Source organism: Pseudopodoces humilis, chromosome 7, assembly GCF_049639895.1.
Source record: "Pseudopodoces humilis isolate 2021_Gansu_Grassland_sample_001 chromosome 7, ASM4963989v1, whole genome shotgun sequence".
NCBI lineage: Eukaryota > Metazoa > Chordata > Aves > Passeriformes > Paridae > Pseudopodoces > Pseudopodoces humilis.
In genome coordinates, this window is record NC_142206.1 from 59,648,825 (window position 1) to 59,662,613 (window position 13,789).

Below are 13,789 nucleotides of genomic sequence, written 5' to 3' on the forward strand. Positions count from 1 at the left end.
TGCTGTTGACAGAGGGGTGCTGGCTCCTGGACTAATTAGAAGGTGCTGAATTTGGAGACATCTTGTGCATAATATATTGATTTTTTTTTCCCTTGGAACACGATCCAGCTCTCAGCTGCTCTTCTCTGTGCTCCAAAGGCAGAGCTTTAATGCTGCAGGCACTGGGAGATGGAAGCTACACCTGAGGCAAGCTACACTCTTCTGAGACAATTACAGCTATAAAGGTTTAGGATAAAGCTCAGGAGAGCAGAAAGCAGAACACTGTCAGTCACAAGCTTTTAATTCTGAAATTGCCTCCTAAAAAAGATAAGATAAAGCCAAACCAGATTAACCAACTTCAAAGCAAACAGCAAGGCATTTAGGGCATGCTAGAATAGAATGCAGCTGTGCAGAGCACTGATAAATTAAACAGGTAGAGGTTCCTTAATGACTTGCTCCTTGTCCCTTCCAGGTTTTTGGAAGTCTCCTGTGATGAGTGCCATCCCCTGATGAGATTCCAGCATCCAGGTGAAGCAGCAGAGCCTGCTGCAGAAATGTTGAAGAGGCTGATTGAGAGGTGCTAGGAGGGCTCTGTGGAACAGTCTTCTCCAATTAGTTATCCAAGGAAGAGTGATATTGAATGACTCTTACAAAGAATGCACAAAGCACTTATTGTGGCGCTAATCATCAACTTTCTAAGTAAAATTAACCAATTTGCTAATTAAGGCTGATGACAATTCATCACTACAGGAACTGTGCACTGCAGTGATTGATCACCTGGTCACCGGCTCCTCTCGGGGACGTGGGGAAGGGCTCCTGCATCAGCTCCTTCCCTGCCCTGACCCACTCAGGCCGGGATCTGGGTGGCTGCTGCTTCCCAAAGGAACTTAAAATGTGGGGGGAAAGAGAAGGAGAGGAAAAGAAGAAAGGGAGAGGGGGGAAAAAAATGGGGTGGGTGGAACTCCAGGCAGTCTGAGAGAGAAATAATATTTTTTTAAATTGGCATGGGAAAAACAGTTGCTTTTTCTAACATGATTTGACTTGGGTGATCAGAAATTAAGCAGGTAGGTCTCATGAGTTCTAAGTGCTACATTTTGCATTAACATCTGTCCAACCCATGACAGGGGTCAGTCTCCTGCTGAGGAAGGAAGGCGCAGAGAGGGAATGATGCCTCTGCTGACTAAGGAGAGACACAGGGAGGCTGAGGGGAGAAGGCCAGGGATTCAGTGCCCCCTGCTCGCTGGAACACTGCTCTCTGGACCTCCCCACCACCTGGGCCTTCACTCCCTGGGGCTGCCCATCACTGCACACCCCTCTCATGGAGCCTCCCCCACGGGTACATGCCCAGCTTGGAAAAGGAGGCTGCGAGCACAGAGCCCTCCCGAGGCACAGCCATAGCTGCCCTCCTTTGGGCAGAGGTCACAAGACCCTTCCCCTACTGCAAAGCAACCCTGAAAGCTTGAATTGCACACACAGTGTGACTCTTGGGTCCTCACATGCTCTCTCAGCTTTCTAAACACCTTCCCTTCAAAAGGGTAAGCAATCTTTCACCCACTTAACCTGAGACACCAAAACTCCATGACTCACCCAAACTCTCAACACTTCCTTGTGCCCCTGCCATTTGTCCTTACTCAAGGCAAGAAACAACATCAGTATCAAGAGATTTGTATTTTATGTTCCTCTCTGATGTAGCCTCACACACTTGAACACCATAATTTGACCTTCTGTATCTCAGGTTCACAAGATACAGACAAATCAATTCCCAGGGGCTGCAGGATGAACATAGCTCCTCTCCATGGGGTTCTTCAAATGAAGGATTAATTAGCTGAGGATATTCACAGCACTACAGCTGCAGTGCTACAGGCAGGGCCACACCAGAGGAGCCCCAGGAGCAGCTCCAGCTTCCCAACTCAAACACAGCAATAGCGTCAGGCACTGGGGGAGCACCAACCTCCTGCCCCCTGAGATGTCACTGCAAGGACAACACAGCACAATCCCCGTGCTCAATTCAACCATTTCTGTGGGCAGGGCAGGCCCAAGCTGTCAGGAAGCAGCTGTGAAGGCTGGGCTCACACTGCAGGTGGGAGCAGAGCCCCCCACCACAGCCCTCAGCACCCCACCTGTTGTGCCCACAAAGGTGGGGAGAAAGAGAAGAAGAAAGGGAGAGGGGGGAAAAAGGGGGTGGGTGGAACCCCAAGCACTTTGAAAGAGAAATAATATTTTTTAAAATTGGCATGGGAAAAATAGTTGCTTTTTCTAACATGAGACCATGGAGCTGTCTGCAAGCACCCCGATCACCTGCCAGCCCTAAATGGGACATTTTAGATTTAACCATCCTGAGCTGACCCGAGCTAGCTCCACCAGCCTCCCTAATTCAAAAGACAACCTCTCTGAGTCCTCTCCTTGCTTTGCTGCCTGATTTGCCTCCCGGGTGCTCCAGGACAGGCTGTGTGATGTAAATCAACCTGCTCGAGGCTGGATTTTTCTGGGGCTGAGAGGATTTGGCACCTTTTATTACTCACTTGTGAGGTGAGTCCCAGAAATACCACAAACAAGCCCAGCAGGCTGGCTGAGGAGGGAAGGATGTTCATCAGCCATGTATGCTCTGTTCCTTGGATAAAGAGCACGAAGTTAAAGCCTTTGCACTTCTGGGGCAGTGAGAAGAGCCTGGCAGCACCTTCCAAAGACCTGCTGCATGTGTGAGCTTTGACATCTTCTTCCAAAGGGTTTCTTCAGCTCAGCTTGCTGTTTGTAAGCAAATCTGACAGCAAAGTCTCATCTGACAGAGCAACAGGTGCAGTGATCACGACAGTCAGCACATCCACCAAGCCAGGCAGGCACGGGGATGTGTTCCCAGCTCTTCTCGAAGGACCAGATGTGCCTCATTGCACTCGATGAGGCAGGTGGGAGAAATTCAGGGGCACACGACACTTGCTAAAAAGCATAATCCGTGCAAGGTCTAAACTACAGGTCCAACTCCATTTCACTTCAACCCTGCAGAGGAAAATAGGCTCAGAGGAGCTCGGGGACAGGTTGTGGTTTTAGGCTCCTGTAAAGCACACGAGAAGAGCACCCTGATTTCTCTAGTCCTGCAGGACGGGGCAAACCCTCTCAGACAGCTGTGCGGCCAGGAGAGAGGCTCCAAGGCTGCCTGATGAGGGCAGAGCTCCCAGCTGCGATGGGCTCTGCTCCCGGACAAGCCGCACGTGGCCCCGGTGCTGTCCCTGGGGATTAAAATGAGGACCGGAGGAAGGTTTGGGGATTTGTATCGGCTGTGCCCATGGAGGGCGAGACCCCGCTGGAGCAGTACCTAGAGAGCTATAGCGGGCAGGTAAGGGAGGAAGGAAAACATAAAGTGAGGGGAAAAAGAGAAATTAAACCGAAGCAAAAATAAGCTGCGTTGGCCGGGAATCGAACCCGGGTCAACTGCTTGGAAGGCAGCTATGCTCACCACTATACCACCAACGCCGCGCTGAGTTTAGCCCCGCAGCCGCGCCTCAACTGCGGCATTACCGCGTTCCTGCCGGGCTGAGCCCCAAATCCCTCTGTCCCGAGGGATTCCTCCTGTCTGGGAGCACGGAGGAGCTCTCTGGAGCTTTTTCTCCCTGTAAGAGGGATGATATGGCTGTGTTTAAACTCTTGCTGTGGGATGCTGCTTGTGAGGGTCAGCCCGGGTGCCGGTGCGGTGTGCACTGAGAGGGTGCGAGGCTCGCGTCTCCTCGTTCGGGTTGATAAATGTCTGTAAAAATTTGTTATTTCGGTATTTGGAGTGGTTGTCCTGATCTCAGGTGGTTGTAGGAACAACAGGGTGAGGGATTAGGAGAGGGTTGGACTCTACAGCTGAGCATTATCGTTACTCGGGGAGCAAAACTTCTTTGCATCCTGTTGTAAAGTACTTTTCAGCTCAGCAAACAGGCTTAGCACAAGCTGTTTAAATCCCAGAGTCCATCCTGTGCCAGTGGGTAAAGCCCTCTGAATGTGCCCTCACAAAGTATATAATGTGGTAAGGTATAATACAGCTTTCACAAATGCTTAATGAGCTTTTTATATTTAGACTTGCTGGAACACTTGATAATAGCAGATGTGTGATATCACTGCAAGGAGGGGAAGAAAAAAAAATCTAAGTCTGTTGCTTAAGGCAGCTGGGTTTGATTTGTGTCTGCCTGAGTTGCAGGGATTTCTGCAGTGAAAGTGGAAAGGCTGTTTCCCCTCAAGCTGCCCCAAACCAAGGGATTTCAGACAGGATCTGTGTGTGAAATCTCCTCCCTGGAGCTGCTGGGAGATATCCAAAGCTGTGCAGTTGGTGGGGCTTTCGGTGAAGTTAATTAACCCAGAGTCTATAGCAATAACCCTTGGCAGCCAGCCCAATGCAAACATGGTCTTGTGCCCCTTTTGCAGCCTCTGAGCATCTGTCTGACATGAAGAAAATATTCCCCAGTGCTTAACCCTATCAGGGCTTTTCCTCAGACCTCTTAGGTGCAAACCTGAGCAGAAAGGAAAATTTGCTTTCTGTTTCTACCAGCTCCAGGCAATTTACTCTACTTTTTGGAAACTTTACAGCTGTGTGATACTTCCAGCCTCATGCACCACTCATTTCTCTATCAGTTTCTTTAAGATATGTCACAAATTGACTTTGGTTGTTTGTTTGTGGGTGTTTTTTTAGTTGTTATGTTCATTCTTTGATGCCCACTAGTATGATGTGAGTAGTCTCACAAGGGAGCTTTTGTACCATTTTCTCTACACTGTGGTTCATATAAAACCTCCCTAATGAGCTGCTGAACATCTAATCCTTCATCCACTGGAATTCTCGTGGAGACTGTGACTTCCTTCCCTTGCTGCTGACTTGAAAAATATCTGTTTAGAATAGATGTATTTTTGTGATTCCATAATGTTTTATTTGTAACTGTTAATTACATATTTAATGCTTTTTTCTAAAGGGTAAAGGAATACCTAGACTTATTCAACAGCACCCTGCCCCCCCACCCCCAAGATCTTCTGTGGAGCTCTGTAATTTAAAAGCAATTTTAAATGTAGGTGTTGGCAATGCTTTCCTGATTGCATCTGTATTCAGGCTGGTGAGGGTCCTCTGGGAGGATTTGTCACTTTGTCAGAGTTTTCCAAGTGTCTGCAGGTAAATATACTGCAAAGTAGGTGCAGAGATCTCCCCATGAGCATGGCTGGGTTGTCAGCTGAGCTGCCTTAGAAGAGAGCAGCACTAGCTCAGGGCTGGGAAGCATTGATCTGGAAATCCTGCTCCAAGTCAAGCAGCTGCTGCCAACTTGAGAGCCTCAGTCTTACACACCATTCCCTGTTCTGATTTGTGCTTGGACTTTTCAAGTCCTTCTGGCTCTTGAGCCTAAAAATGCCTGACTAGACACAAAACCTCTTGTATGGATTCTTTAGTCCAAGCTGTCACCTGCTGTGGATGTTGGCAGAAACTCCCTTCAGAAAGAGGTTTATGCACCAATGGAGAGGAGGGAATAAATCCCACCCTGAAACTCTTGCCACATTGACATGATGATGCTTTTTAAACAGCTCTTAGTAATAAATAGTTGACAAAGAAGGACATTAGTATGAAAGAGCTTACTTGCAGGTGTGTTGTGTGCTTGGTGCAGGGCAGGATGCTGGTTCAGCTGACTGTGGTGAGGCTTTTTTTAGTCCCATCTTCTCATCTATAGCTTCAATCAGGCTGGTGGCCTCCAGGAGCTGAGGAATGAGCTGCTGCTGGTTCTGTGAGCTGCTGCCCTCTGTTGCACAAAACAACGCTGACACTGTCCCCTGCAGAGAGAGGAAATGGAATAATATACAGAATGGGAGATAAAGACAGCCAGAAAATGCTGTCTGTCTTCCTTGGAAAAACTCATGAGCATGATAATGTGGTTGTGTGCATGGCTGAGGGGGGTGAGAGTGGCTGTGAAGGGTGAAGTGTCAGTGTTACATCTGCATTTCTCAATTTCTGCTGTCCCAGGAGTTCTCTAGGATGCCCAAGGGCTGTGGTAGGAAAATGCATTATACAAGCTATCTGGATTTTTATACACTCACAGAGAAGCAAAGCACTTTCCATTTTAAAACTAGCCTTTGTTAAAATATATATTGGGGGAAAATTACTGAAACTTCCTCAATGAAGATTAATCTTAAGATTAATCACTGAGGATTAATCTTAATTTACTCTGCCAGTTACAGAGTTACAGTCTTGCTTTAATACAAGACCTTTAATGGCACTTTTTCTTCATTCAAGGATGACTTCTCCACTAGTCCTCATCTGTTCACTCCTATGAACCTTTATGATTTAGAACTTCCAATTCAAACAGCTGAAGATGGGGTGTTTGCTTCCCAGTTCAGTCATTCCAAGGAGCTCTGTACAGACTTCTCCTCCGTGGATCTCAGCTTTCTCCCAGATGTTACCCAAGATAACAAAGAACAAAACCTCTCTGAGGATGGTCACAAAATGCAAAAAGAGCTTGATGGGTCACCAACAAGTAATGAGGACAGTGGTGTTTTCATGGATGAAAGCAGCTTGTCACATCCAGGCGCAGCTCAGCCATCTCCTGAGGCACCTGGCGTGTGTCCTCCCATGACTCCAATGACTCCGATGACCCCAGCGATCTCTCCTTCAGAAAGTTCTGGAATAGTCCCTCAGCTACAGTAAGTTATGTATTATTTATGTAGCACACACCATAGTCAGAGTTTGGCTTAAACCGCAAGGTGTTGCTCTGACTTTTCACTTGGAGAATGTAGCAAGCACGGCTCAGTCTTAAATAAACCAAAAAACTCACAGGAGCAGTTGTTCCTTTTGAAGGGGAGAGGTGGAGAAAATGAATTGTCAATATTGGATAAATATATGAAGGTACTTGACTAGGAGGATTTCTTCCAGGAGGGAGAATGTGAAGGATGACAACAGACTCCAGGTGTTTAAAGATGTCACTTTGCTTTTTCAAGAGAAACAGAACTGTCTGTGAGAAACTCTGTCCCTCATTAAAAGGTGCTGTCCTGTCTAGGATAGAGCAACTCTGGAGTAGTTTATACTTGTAGAAAATGACCCATCCATACCTACCTTAGGTGCTGTTGCAACTCTAAATAGTCAATAATGGTTCAATCCAAGGCTGTGAAAGACTTCAGTGACACAGTTTTTGGAAGACACACAAACTTATAATTCAGAGGCTAATAATTTCATGCCTTGTTCTATCTCAAAGTGCACTTTTGGGATCGAATTACTTAAGTTTTGACAGAAGAAGCTTAAAGCTAGAGTGGAGAAGAGACAGGCAGGAAACCAGTTGATGGCAATTATTAATTGGAATGTGACTCCACATTAAGCCAGTGCTGCTGGGGGGTGGCTCTGCAGTGGCTGGGTTTTGCAAGGAGAAAATTCCTCCCTCATTCCTCAGGAATATCGTGTCAACTGTAAACTTGGCTTGTAAACTGGATCTGAAGAACATAGCTCTGCATGCCAGAAATGCAGAGTACAACCCAAAGGTAAATCTTGGACTCAAAGCTTTACCCTCACTTCCCTTTCCCAGTGCTGATGGAACCCAACGGTCCCATGACTGTGGTCTTAATACTCACGCTCCTAGGTGGGTGGAAAATAACTTCAGGGTGGTAAAGAAACACTTAAAAAGCAAATATGTGTTGTGATAAACTTTGAAAGTGTTAATTGTTGCAAATCTGAACAGAAACTTCAGTCCTCCTTTGAATTTGTAGAGGTTTGCTGCTGTGATCATGAGAATCAGGGAACCACGAACAACAGCCCTCATCTTCAGTTCAGGAAAAATGGTCTGCACAGGAGCAAAGAGGTATTTTTCTGGTTTTTTCCCTTCCCTCTAAAGGCCTGGGTCTTGCAACTATCAAACATTCTCCATCAGAATATATGCAGAAGTCTTGTTTAAAATATCTAACAAAGGACTAATTGCAAGAAAAAGTGAAGCACTGATATTGAAAATCTTTCTTTCTTCATGATGGCACCTTAGTAATTTCTGAATTGTGTACTTCTGTCTCTGAATTTAGATTGAGCTAAGCAGACCTCAGTAGAAAAGCTGCTAAAATTCCCAGAAATTAAGAGATTAAGGATTATTTGCATTTCTTACTGATTTTAAAGTGTTTAGGACATAGCTTGTGTCTGTCAATACTCTCATCAGTGACTGTGTTCAAGAGTCAACACATCTGCCTCTAGAGGAAATAGGAATTGGGGAAAGCAAAAGTTTATTTCTGTACTCTGAATCTTTTTATCCTGAAGCCCAGCAGAGATTTCCTTGGTTTTTATATCCCAAAACAGTCAATTTGAATTAACTTATGCTTAAGAGACCTCTTCCCCAGCCCCTAGCACCACCTCAGGTAGGTGACTGTACTGGTGCCTGCAGTCTAACTCCTGGATCAGCACTGAGAAGCTGTTCTGAGGAACTGAAAACTTCTCAAAAGGGGAACCTCTGAGCGATGAAACCTCTCCAGTGGGTTCCACCAGACCACAGGAAGGTGAATGAACAAGTGCCTTACTCCTTATAGCTCCCTGCAGCTGTTCTGGGGATGGAACCTAGCTATTCTGAGCAGCAGAATCTCTTTTTCTGGAGTACAGATTAGCACAGTGGTGGCTATAAACTGAATTCCACCTTGTTGGTGTTTAGGGAGAGCACTAGTAAAAGTTGATTTTTCCCCTTTGCTCTTCCTTCAGTGAAAGCCCCACCCCTGGAAGTGTTCCAGGCCAGGTTGGATGGGGCATAGAGCACCCTGGAATAGTGGAAGGTGTCCCTGCCCATGGCAGGGGGTGTAACAAGATGGGCTTTAAGGTCCCTTCCAGCCCCAACCATTCTGGGATTCAAGGGCTGTTTGAAGATTACAATAAAGGTTTCTTCCTTTAGTGAAGAGCAGTCAAGGCTGGCAGCCAGGAAATACGCGCGGGTGGTGCAGAAGCTCGGCTTCCCTGCCAAGTTCTTGGACTTCAAGATCCAGAATATGGTGGGGAGCTGTGATGTGAGGTTCCCCATCCGGCTGGAAGGCTTGGTTCTCACCCACCAGCAGTTCAGCAGGTATGAGGAAATCGGGTACAACCCTGTGCACCTTGCAGCAGGGTCTGCAGCTACTGGAGCCTGGTCCATGCCTTTGCTCCACTCTGGATTTTGGTACCAAGGTGGCCTCTTAACTCCCAGCAAAGCAGATTCCTGTCTGCAAGGATTTCCAGCCTTCAGACATGAAGCCAAACTGCATTTGCAAAATCCAGAATTTCAGGTATATTGTGTTTTTCTGGGATATTGTTTTGGTTCTGTTTGGATGTTCTTTAGCCAAGAATTGAAAGTAAAGCTGTAGCTGAGTGATGGGCATGTGCCTGTGAGATCAGCTTGTCCAAAACTAGATATTGCCATCAGGAAAGGATGATTTCAGCACTGACAAAACCAAAATTCAGTTGTCTTCTATTAGCACTGCATCTAATAGTTTCCATTTAATTTAGGAATTAGATCTATATTAAATATTTATGTTGGCTGTTATCTTGTCTAAGTTGCACAAGATGCTTCCTGATAAGGGCTCTATGCAGACTGAGGAAGGATTTACTGTGAGGGTGGGGAGGCCCTGGCACACGGCGCCCAGAGAAGCTGTGGCTGCCCCTGGATCCCTGGAAGTGTCCAAGGCCAGGCTGGATGGGGCTTGGAACAACCTGGGATAGTGGAAGGTGTCCCTGCCCTCAGCAGGAAGTGGAACTGGGTGATTTTTAAGGGCCATTCCATGACTTGAGGACTGTTTGAAGATTGCAATAAAGGTTCCAATGCTATGACAAATGAGAAGTGGCTCACAAGTCTTTAGAAGACATCATGGAGATCCCTCACCAACTCCAGCTGGGTTTAACAGGTTTCCCTTCAAGATGTCCAAAACCTGACCTGCCTTTCTCAGGGCAGCTAGAAAAAACCTGTGTGGTTAATTACCCTATTGTTACTATAACTAAAAAGCACTTCATTTATACTTTATTTATACAACACTGAAACAGCATTTGCATTTTACTAATCTTACCTGCTTGCTTTGAACAGCTATGAACCTGAACTATTCCCTGGCCTGGTTTACAGGATGGTCAAACCAAGGATAGTGCTGCTTATCTTTGTGTCTGGAAAAGTTGTACTGACTGGTAAGTGATGCCTCTCTATATCTGTAGCCCACTGCTACTTCACTTTCTGAGAGAGCATTTAAATTAAACATTAACTAAAAATCAGTATCCTGCCAGAGCAAAGCCACTCAGGGATCTTTCTAATGGCTGCTGCATCTTATCTGTGTTTTCTGCAGATACCATCAGTGTTGTTGCACTGGAATCTTGTCATGTTTCATATATAGAGTCTCAGATTTCCATGTTAAGTATTTTTTTTCATTCAAAGCCTGATGCCACATGCCAACGCAGAGGATGCCAACAGGATGCTGACATGCCAGCAACTACTCAGGCACTTAAATAGGAACCTCATAATAAGCAATTTAGAATTGCTTGGACAGGAAACAAACTTCTTAAAACACTTCACTGACAACATTTAGCAGGGATTATCAGAGGAAAGGGTGGAGATCTAAGAGCTTGTTCCAGGCTGTTTGGAAAAAAACCATGAGGCAAAAGCCTTGCTGAGTCAGTGTGCTCAGCAGATACCTGTACCTCAGATCCCAGGTCAAAAAAAAGGTGAATTTCTGAGCTCTTGGCACATCCTTTTTGTGAAGCTCATGAAACTGCTTCTGTTCAGATGTACTGAAAGGTAGATGATGCTTGTCCCCAGAAGCTCTGAATGCAGTATTCATATTCACAACACAGCTTTGAGACATGTAGAAGGCAAGAGAAGTGCTGCCTGCCTTAGCCAGAGATCCTCACAACCATAAATCAGGAATGAGCTCACTGAACTGAAGGATGGGGCACTCAGGACAAAGCTTAAATTCTTCCCTCTCCAATGTCCTCCATTTTCTTAGGTCTTAGTAAAATCATACTGGTCAGTTCCATTCCATTGATGCTTGCATTTTTTGGGGTACACTAATTGTAATGCCCTTGCTTCAGGGCCTGCTGCACACTCAGTTCTTTTCTCTGAGTATTGGGCCCAGCTGTGATGATAAAACTGAATTTTCTGAGGTTTGAGGAGTTTTTTTTCCCTAATCAAGAAATTAACTTTACTTTTGAAAGTAAAAGTTGTGATAAGGCAGATTAATTATTTATGTCCAAGTGAAGACATGAGAGAAGATTTACACATTCAACTTGAGTAGGGCTTTATTCCTTTTAGTTCATTTAAATGCAGTTTTCTTGTAGCTGATGTTTGTTGGACCAGCATGAACAGTGTTTCTGGAAGGGAATGTTCCTGCCTACTGCAATGCAGTTTGTGTGTAAGACTTGGTATTAAAGATTTGTTTACAGTACCACAGAAAGGGATTTGAAATCAAAGGTGCCTTAACACACAGCTTAAAATTAAAATTGCTTCTCAGAGCTGGGGAGTTCTCAAACTGTGGAACAACTCTCAGTATGAAATAAAGGCCTTTCACTTCTTGTTCCTACCTTTCCCTTCACTTTATGAACTGGCAGAGCTGTTATGCTTAAGCATATAACACCATGGTGGTGCTCAGTTGCTTTTTTTCCTTCTTCAAACCCACTATTTTACACCTGTCAAGAGCAAAAAAATGCTGTTTTGCTTCCACAGATTAAACAAAACTAGTCTTAAAGCTAAGCAAGCTAAAAATTGTTCTTTGAGGTGGCAGATGAAAATTCTGCCTTTATATTAGTAAGGTGCTTTCAATCCCCTGGGTTTCTTCGTGGTTTGTAATCCTACTGGGTTTAAACTGCATTCAGTTACTCTCAGCACTCTGATAATTCATGGGTTGTTTTGTCTTTGTTTTTTTTTCTTAAATGTCTGTTTAGGAGCAAAAGACCGTTCTGAAATCTATGAAGCATTTGAGAACATCTACCCCATTTTAAGAGGTTTCAAGAAACCATCGTGACACAGCTCACAGAGCAATCCAGAATAACACCTGGGTTTGTGCTGCTGTGCATGGAACAGAAGCCAAGGGCATTCCTGGACCCATTTGTGGGGTTGTGGATTATTAAGCAAACTATTCATTTCTGAATGCCACATACGCTGATGCCTTTCTATAGCTTGTGAAATGTTCTTTTCTTTCAGATTGTCTGTAATCCACCTGAGTTCGGACAACTCTTGTCAAGTTACAGCACTTGATAAGTGAACACACTTTTAATAGGATGTATATTAAGGTAGCACTTAAAAATATTTTGTAATAGGAGCCATGTGTCTCTCTCCTGTTGAACAGGTGAATCCACACTGCACTTCAAACTGGCTTAATTAAAATCCTCAACTTTAAGTGTCCTGAAATGCTCCTGCAGTGTTGTAGCTTCATGTTTTTAAGCTCAACATATATTATTGTCTATAACATGGCTTACAAAATCCTCCATGAGTTAATTTTGGTGTTTAGAAGACATGTACTGAATCGCTCTGATCCCACTGGCTGGGTAAACTCTTGTGTGTGATGGTGCAGGATTTTCCTTCACAGAGAAGATATTGCAGCTCCTGACTGCTGGAATATACCTAGAAAAATCTGGAGGGTAACTAATTAAATTATCTAATTTGACACGGGACAAGTTAGATTTTAACTAAATGGTACCCACTTGTATTACTGAAATACCCTTAGATCATGTGAGTTTGGTGCAGACAAAACCATGTTGGTTTGGAACTTTGTTAAAAATGGATTTGAGGAAAATATGCAAAGTCTTGGATACTCATGACTTAATTATCTCTATTATTTAAGCATAATTCAGCCAATGGCAGTACATTTGGTAATTTTTGAGCAAAAACAATGAGGCTTCCTGTATTTGGTTTGAACTCAAGCCTTTCTTTTCAGAAGGTGTCTTGCTCAGAGTGGTTCTGGTAGCAGGAACAGTGCAAAGCCGATCCCACGGCTGTTCTGGAAAGCCCCTGGAAGCAAGCCAGAACAGTCTGTGTTGTGTTCTTCCCTCCTGAAGGTGTGGTACCTGTCTGGAAACACCACTAGAGGCTGCTCTTAGATGACTTAAGTGGTATCCTCCTCTGTCCTTACTGGAAATACTCGGGATGGCCTATGGCTCAACTCAGAACAGGGTCTTGCTGGGCTTAGTTGCTGCCACAAAAGTTTATTTCTGATTCGGCAAGGGTGTGACTTCATCGTTGGTATCTGTTATGTGTCTCTCACAAGTGTTTTTATATCTATCTCCCTGCTTCTCTGGAAAAGAGTTAGAAAAACTTTGTGCACTTCCTCATGATAAGCTGGTCTTAGCTGTTATCGGTTTCTCTGTTGAACTGTGGATTTCCACACTCAAGTCAATTGTAAACACAGGCTTACTTTTCTGTTTGCTTTCTAACACTGGAGACTTTCCATAGCCATGGGCTGGACTTTTATTTGCACCGCAGCTGTAGGAGCAGCTGATGAGCTTCAGTTACAATCATCTTTTGTAAGTGAAAACACCTGGTTTCATTGAGGTGTTGGTGGGGGAAAAATGTTTGTCTAAGATGAGCCCTCTTCAAGAAATCACATTTTGGTTGAGCTTGCCACATGATTTCAGTGGTAAAATTAGTGCTGTTTAGAAGCACGGATAAAGCCTTAGAGATAAGAAATGGGCTCTGTGCCTTTTCACTGATTAAGTTAATGTTTGCTATGGTAACTCTTGTCTTAAAAACAACAATCTTGATTGTACCTCTACAGTGCTGTTCCTGCTTAGTGTTTGATAACACTGGGACTGGGAGAAATATAGGCTGGGAATTGTTCTTTAAAAAAAAAAAAAAGTTGGACAATGTTTTGTTGCAGTTGCATTTCTTTTGGGAAGGGGGATATGGGG

The 13,789-nt window shown here is 44.6% G+C and overlaps 1 protein-coding gene and 1 non-coding gene across 2 annotated transcripts; one reads left to right on the top strand and one right to left on the bottom strand.

Moving 5' to 3' along the window:
• Window positions 1-2,950: 2,950 nt before the first annotated feature.
• On the top strand, window positions 2,951-13,747 carry TBPL2 (TATA-box binding protein like 2). The gene is made up of 7 exons (XM_005528555.2): window positions 2,951-3,310; window positions 6,218-6,624; window positions 7,365-7,452; window positions 7,678-7,769; window positions 8,829-8,996; window positions 9,987-10,081; window positions 11,828-13,747. The coding sequence occupies exons 1-7, from the start codon at window positions 3,260-3,262 to the stop codon at window positions 11,905-11,907; spliced, it is 981 nt and encodes a 326-aa protein (XP_005528612.2). The 5' UTR covers window positions 2,951-3,259; the 3' UTR covers window positions 11,908-13,747.
• On the bottom strand, window positions 3,376-3,447 carry TRNAG-UCC (transfer RNA glycine (anticodon UCC)). Its single transcript has one exon. It is a non-coding gene; the product is annotated as a tRNA-Gly (tRNA).
• Window positions 13,748-13,789: the final 42 nt, after the last annotated feature.

What these genes read in the sequence shown, in the direction of transcription:
- TBPL2 (XM_005528555.2), top strand. Translation starts at nt 3,260, where the DNA reads ATGGAGGGCGAGACCCCGCTGGAGCAGTACCTAGAGAGCTATAGCGGG. An exon ending in GGAATAGTCCCTCAGCTACA is followed by an intron (nt 6,625 to 7,364) that starts GTAAGTTATGTA and finishes CTCATTCCTCAG; the next exon opens with GAATATCGTGTCAACTGTAA. An exon ending in TGGAAAAGTTGTACTGACTG is followed by an intron (nt 10,082 to 11,827) that starts GTAAGTGATGCC and finishes ATGTCTGTTTAG; the next exon opens with GAGCAAAAGACCGTTCTGAA.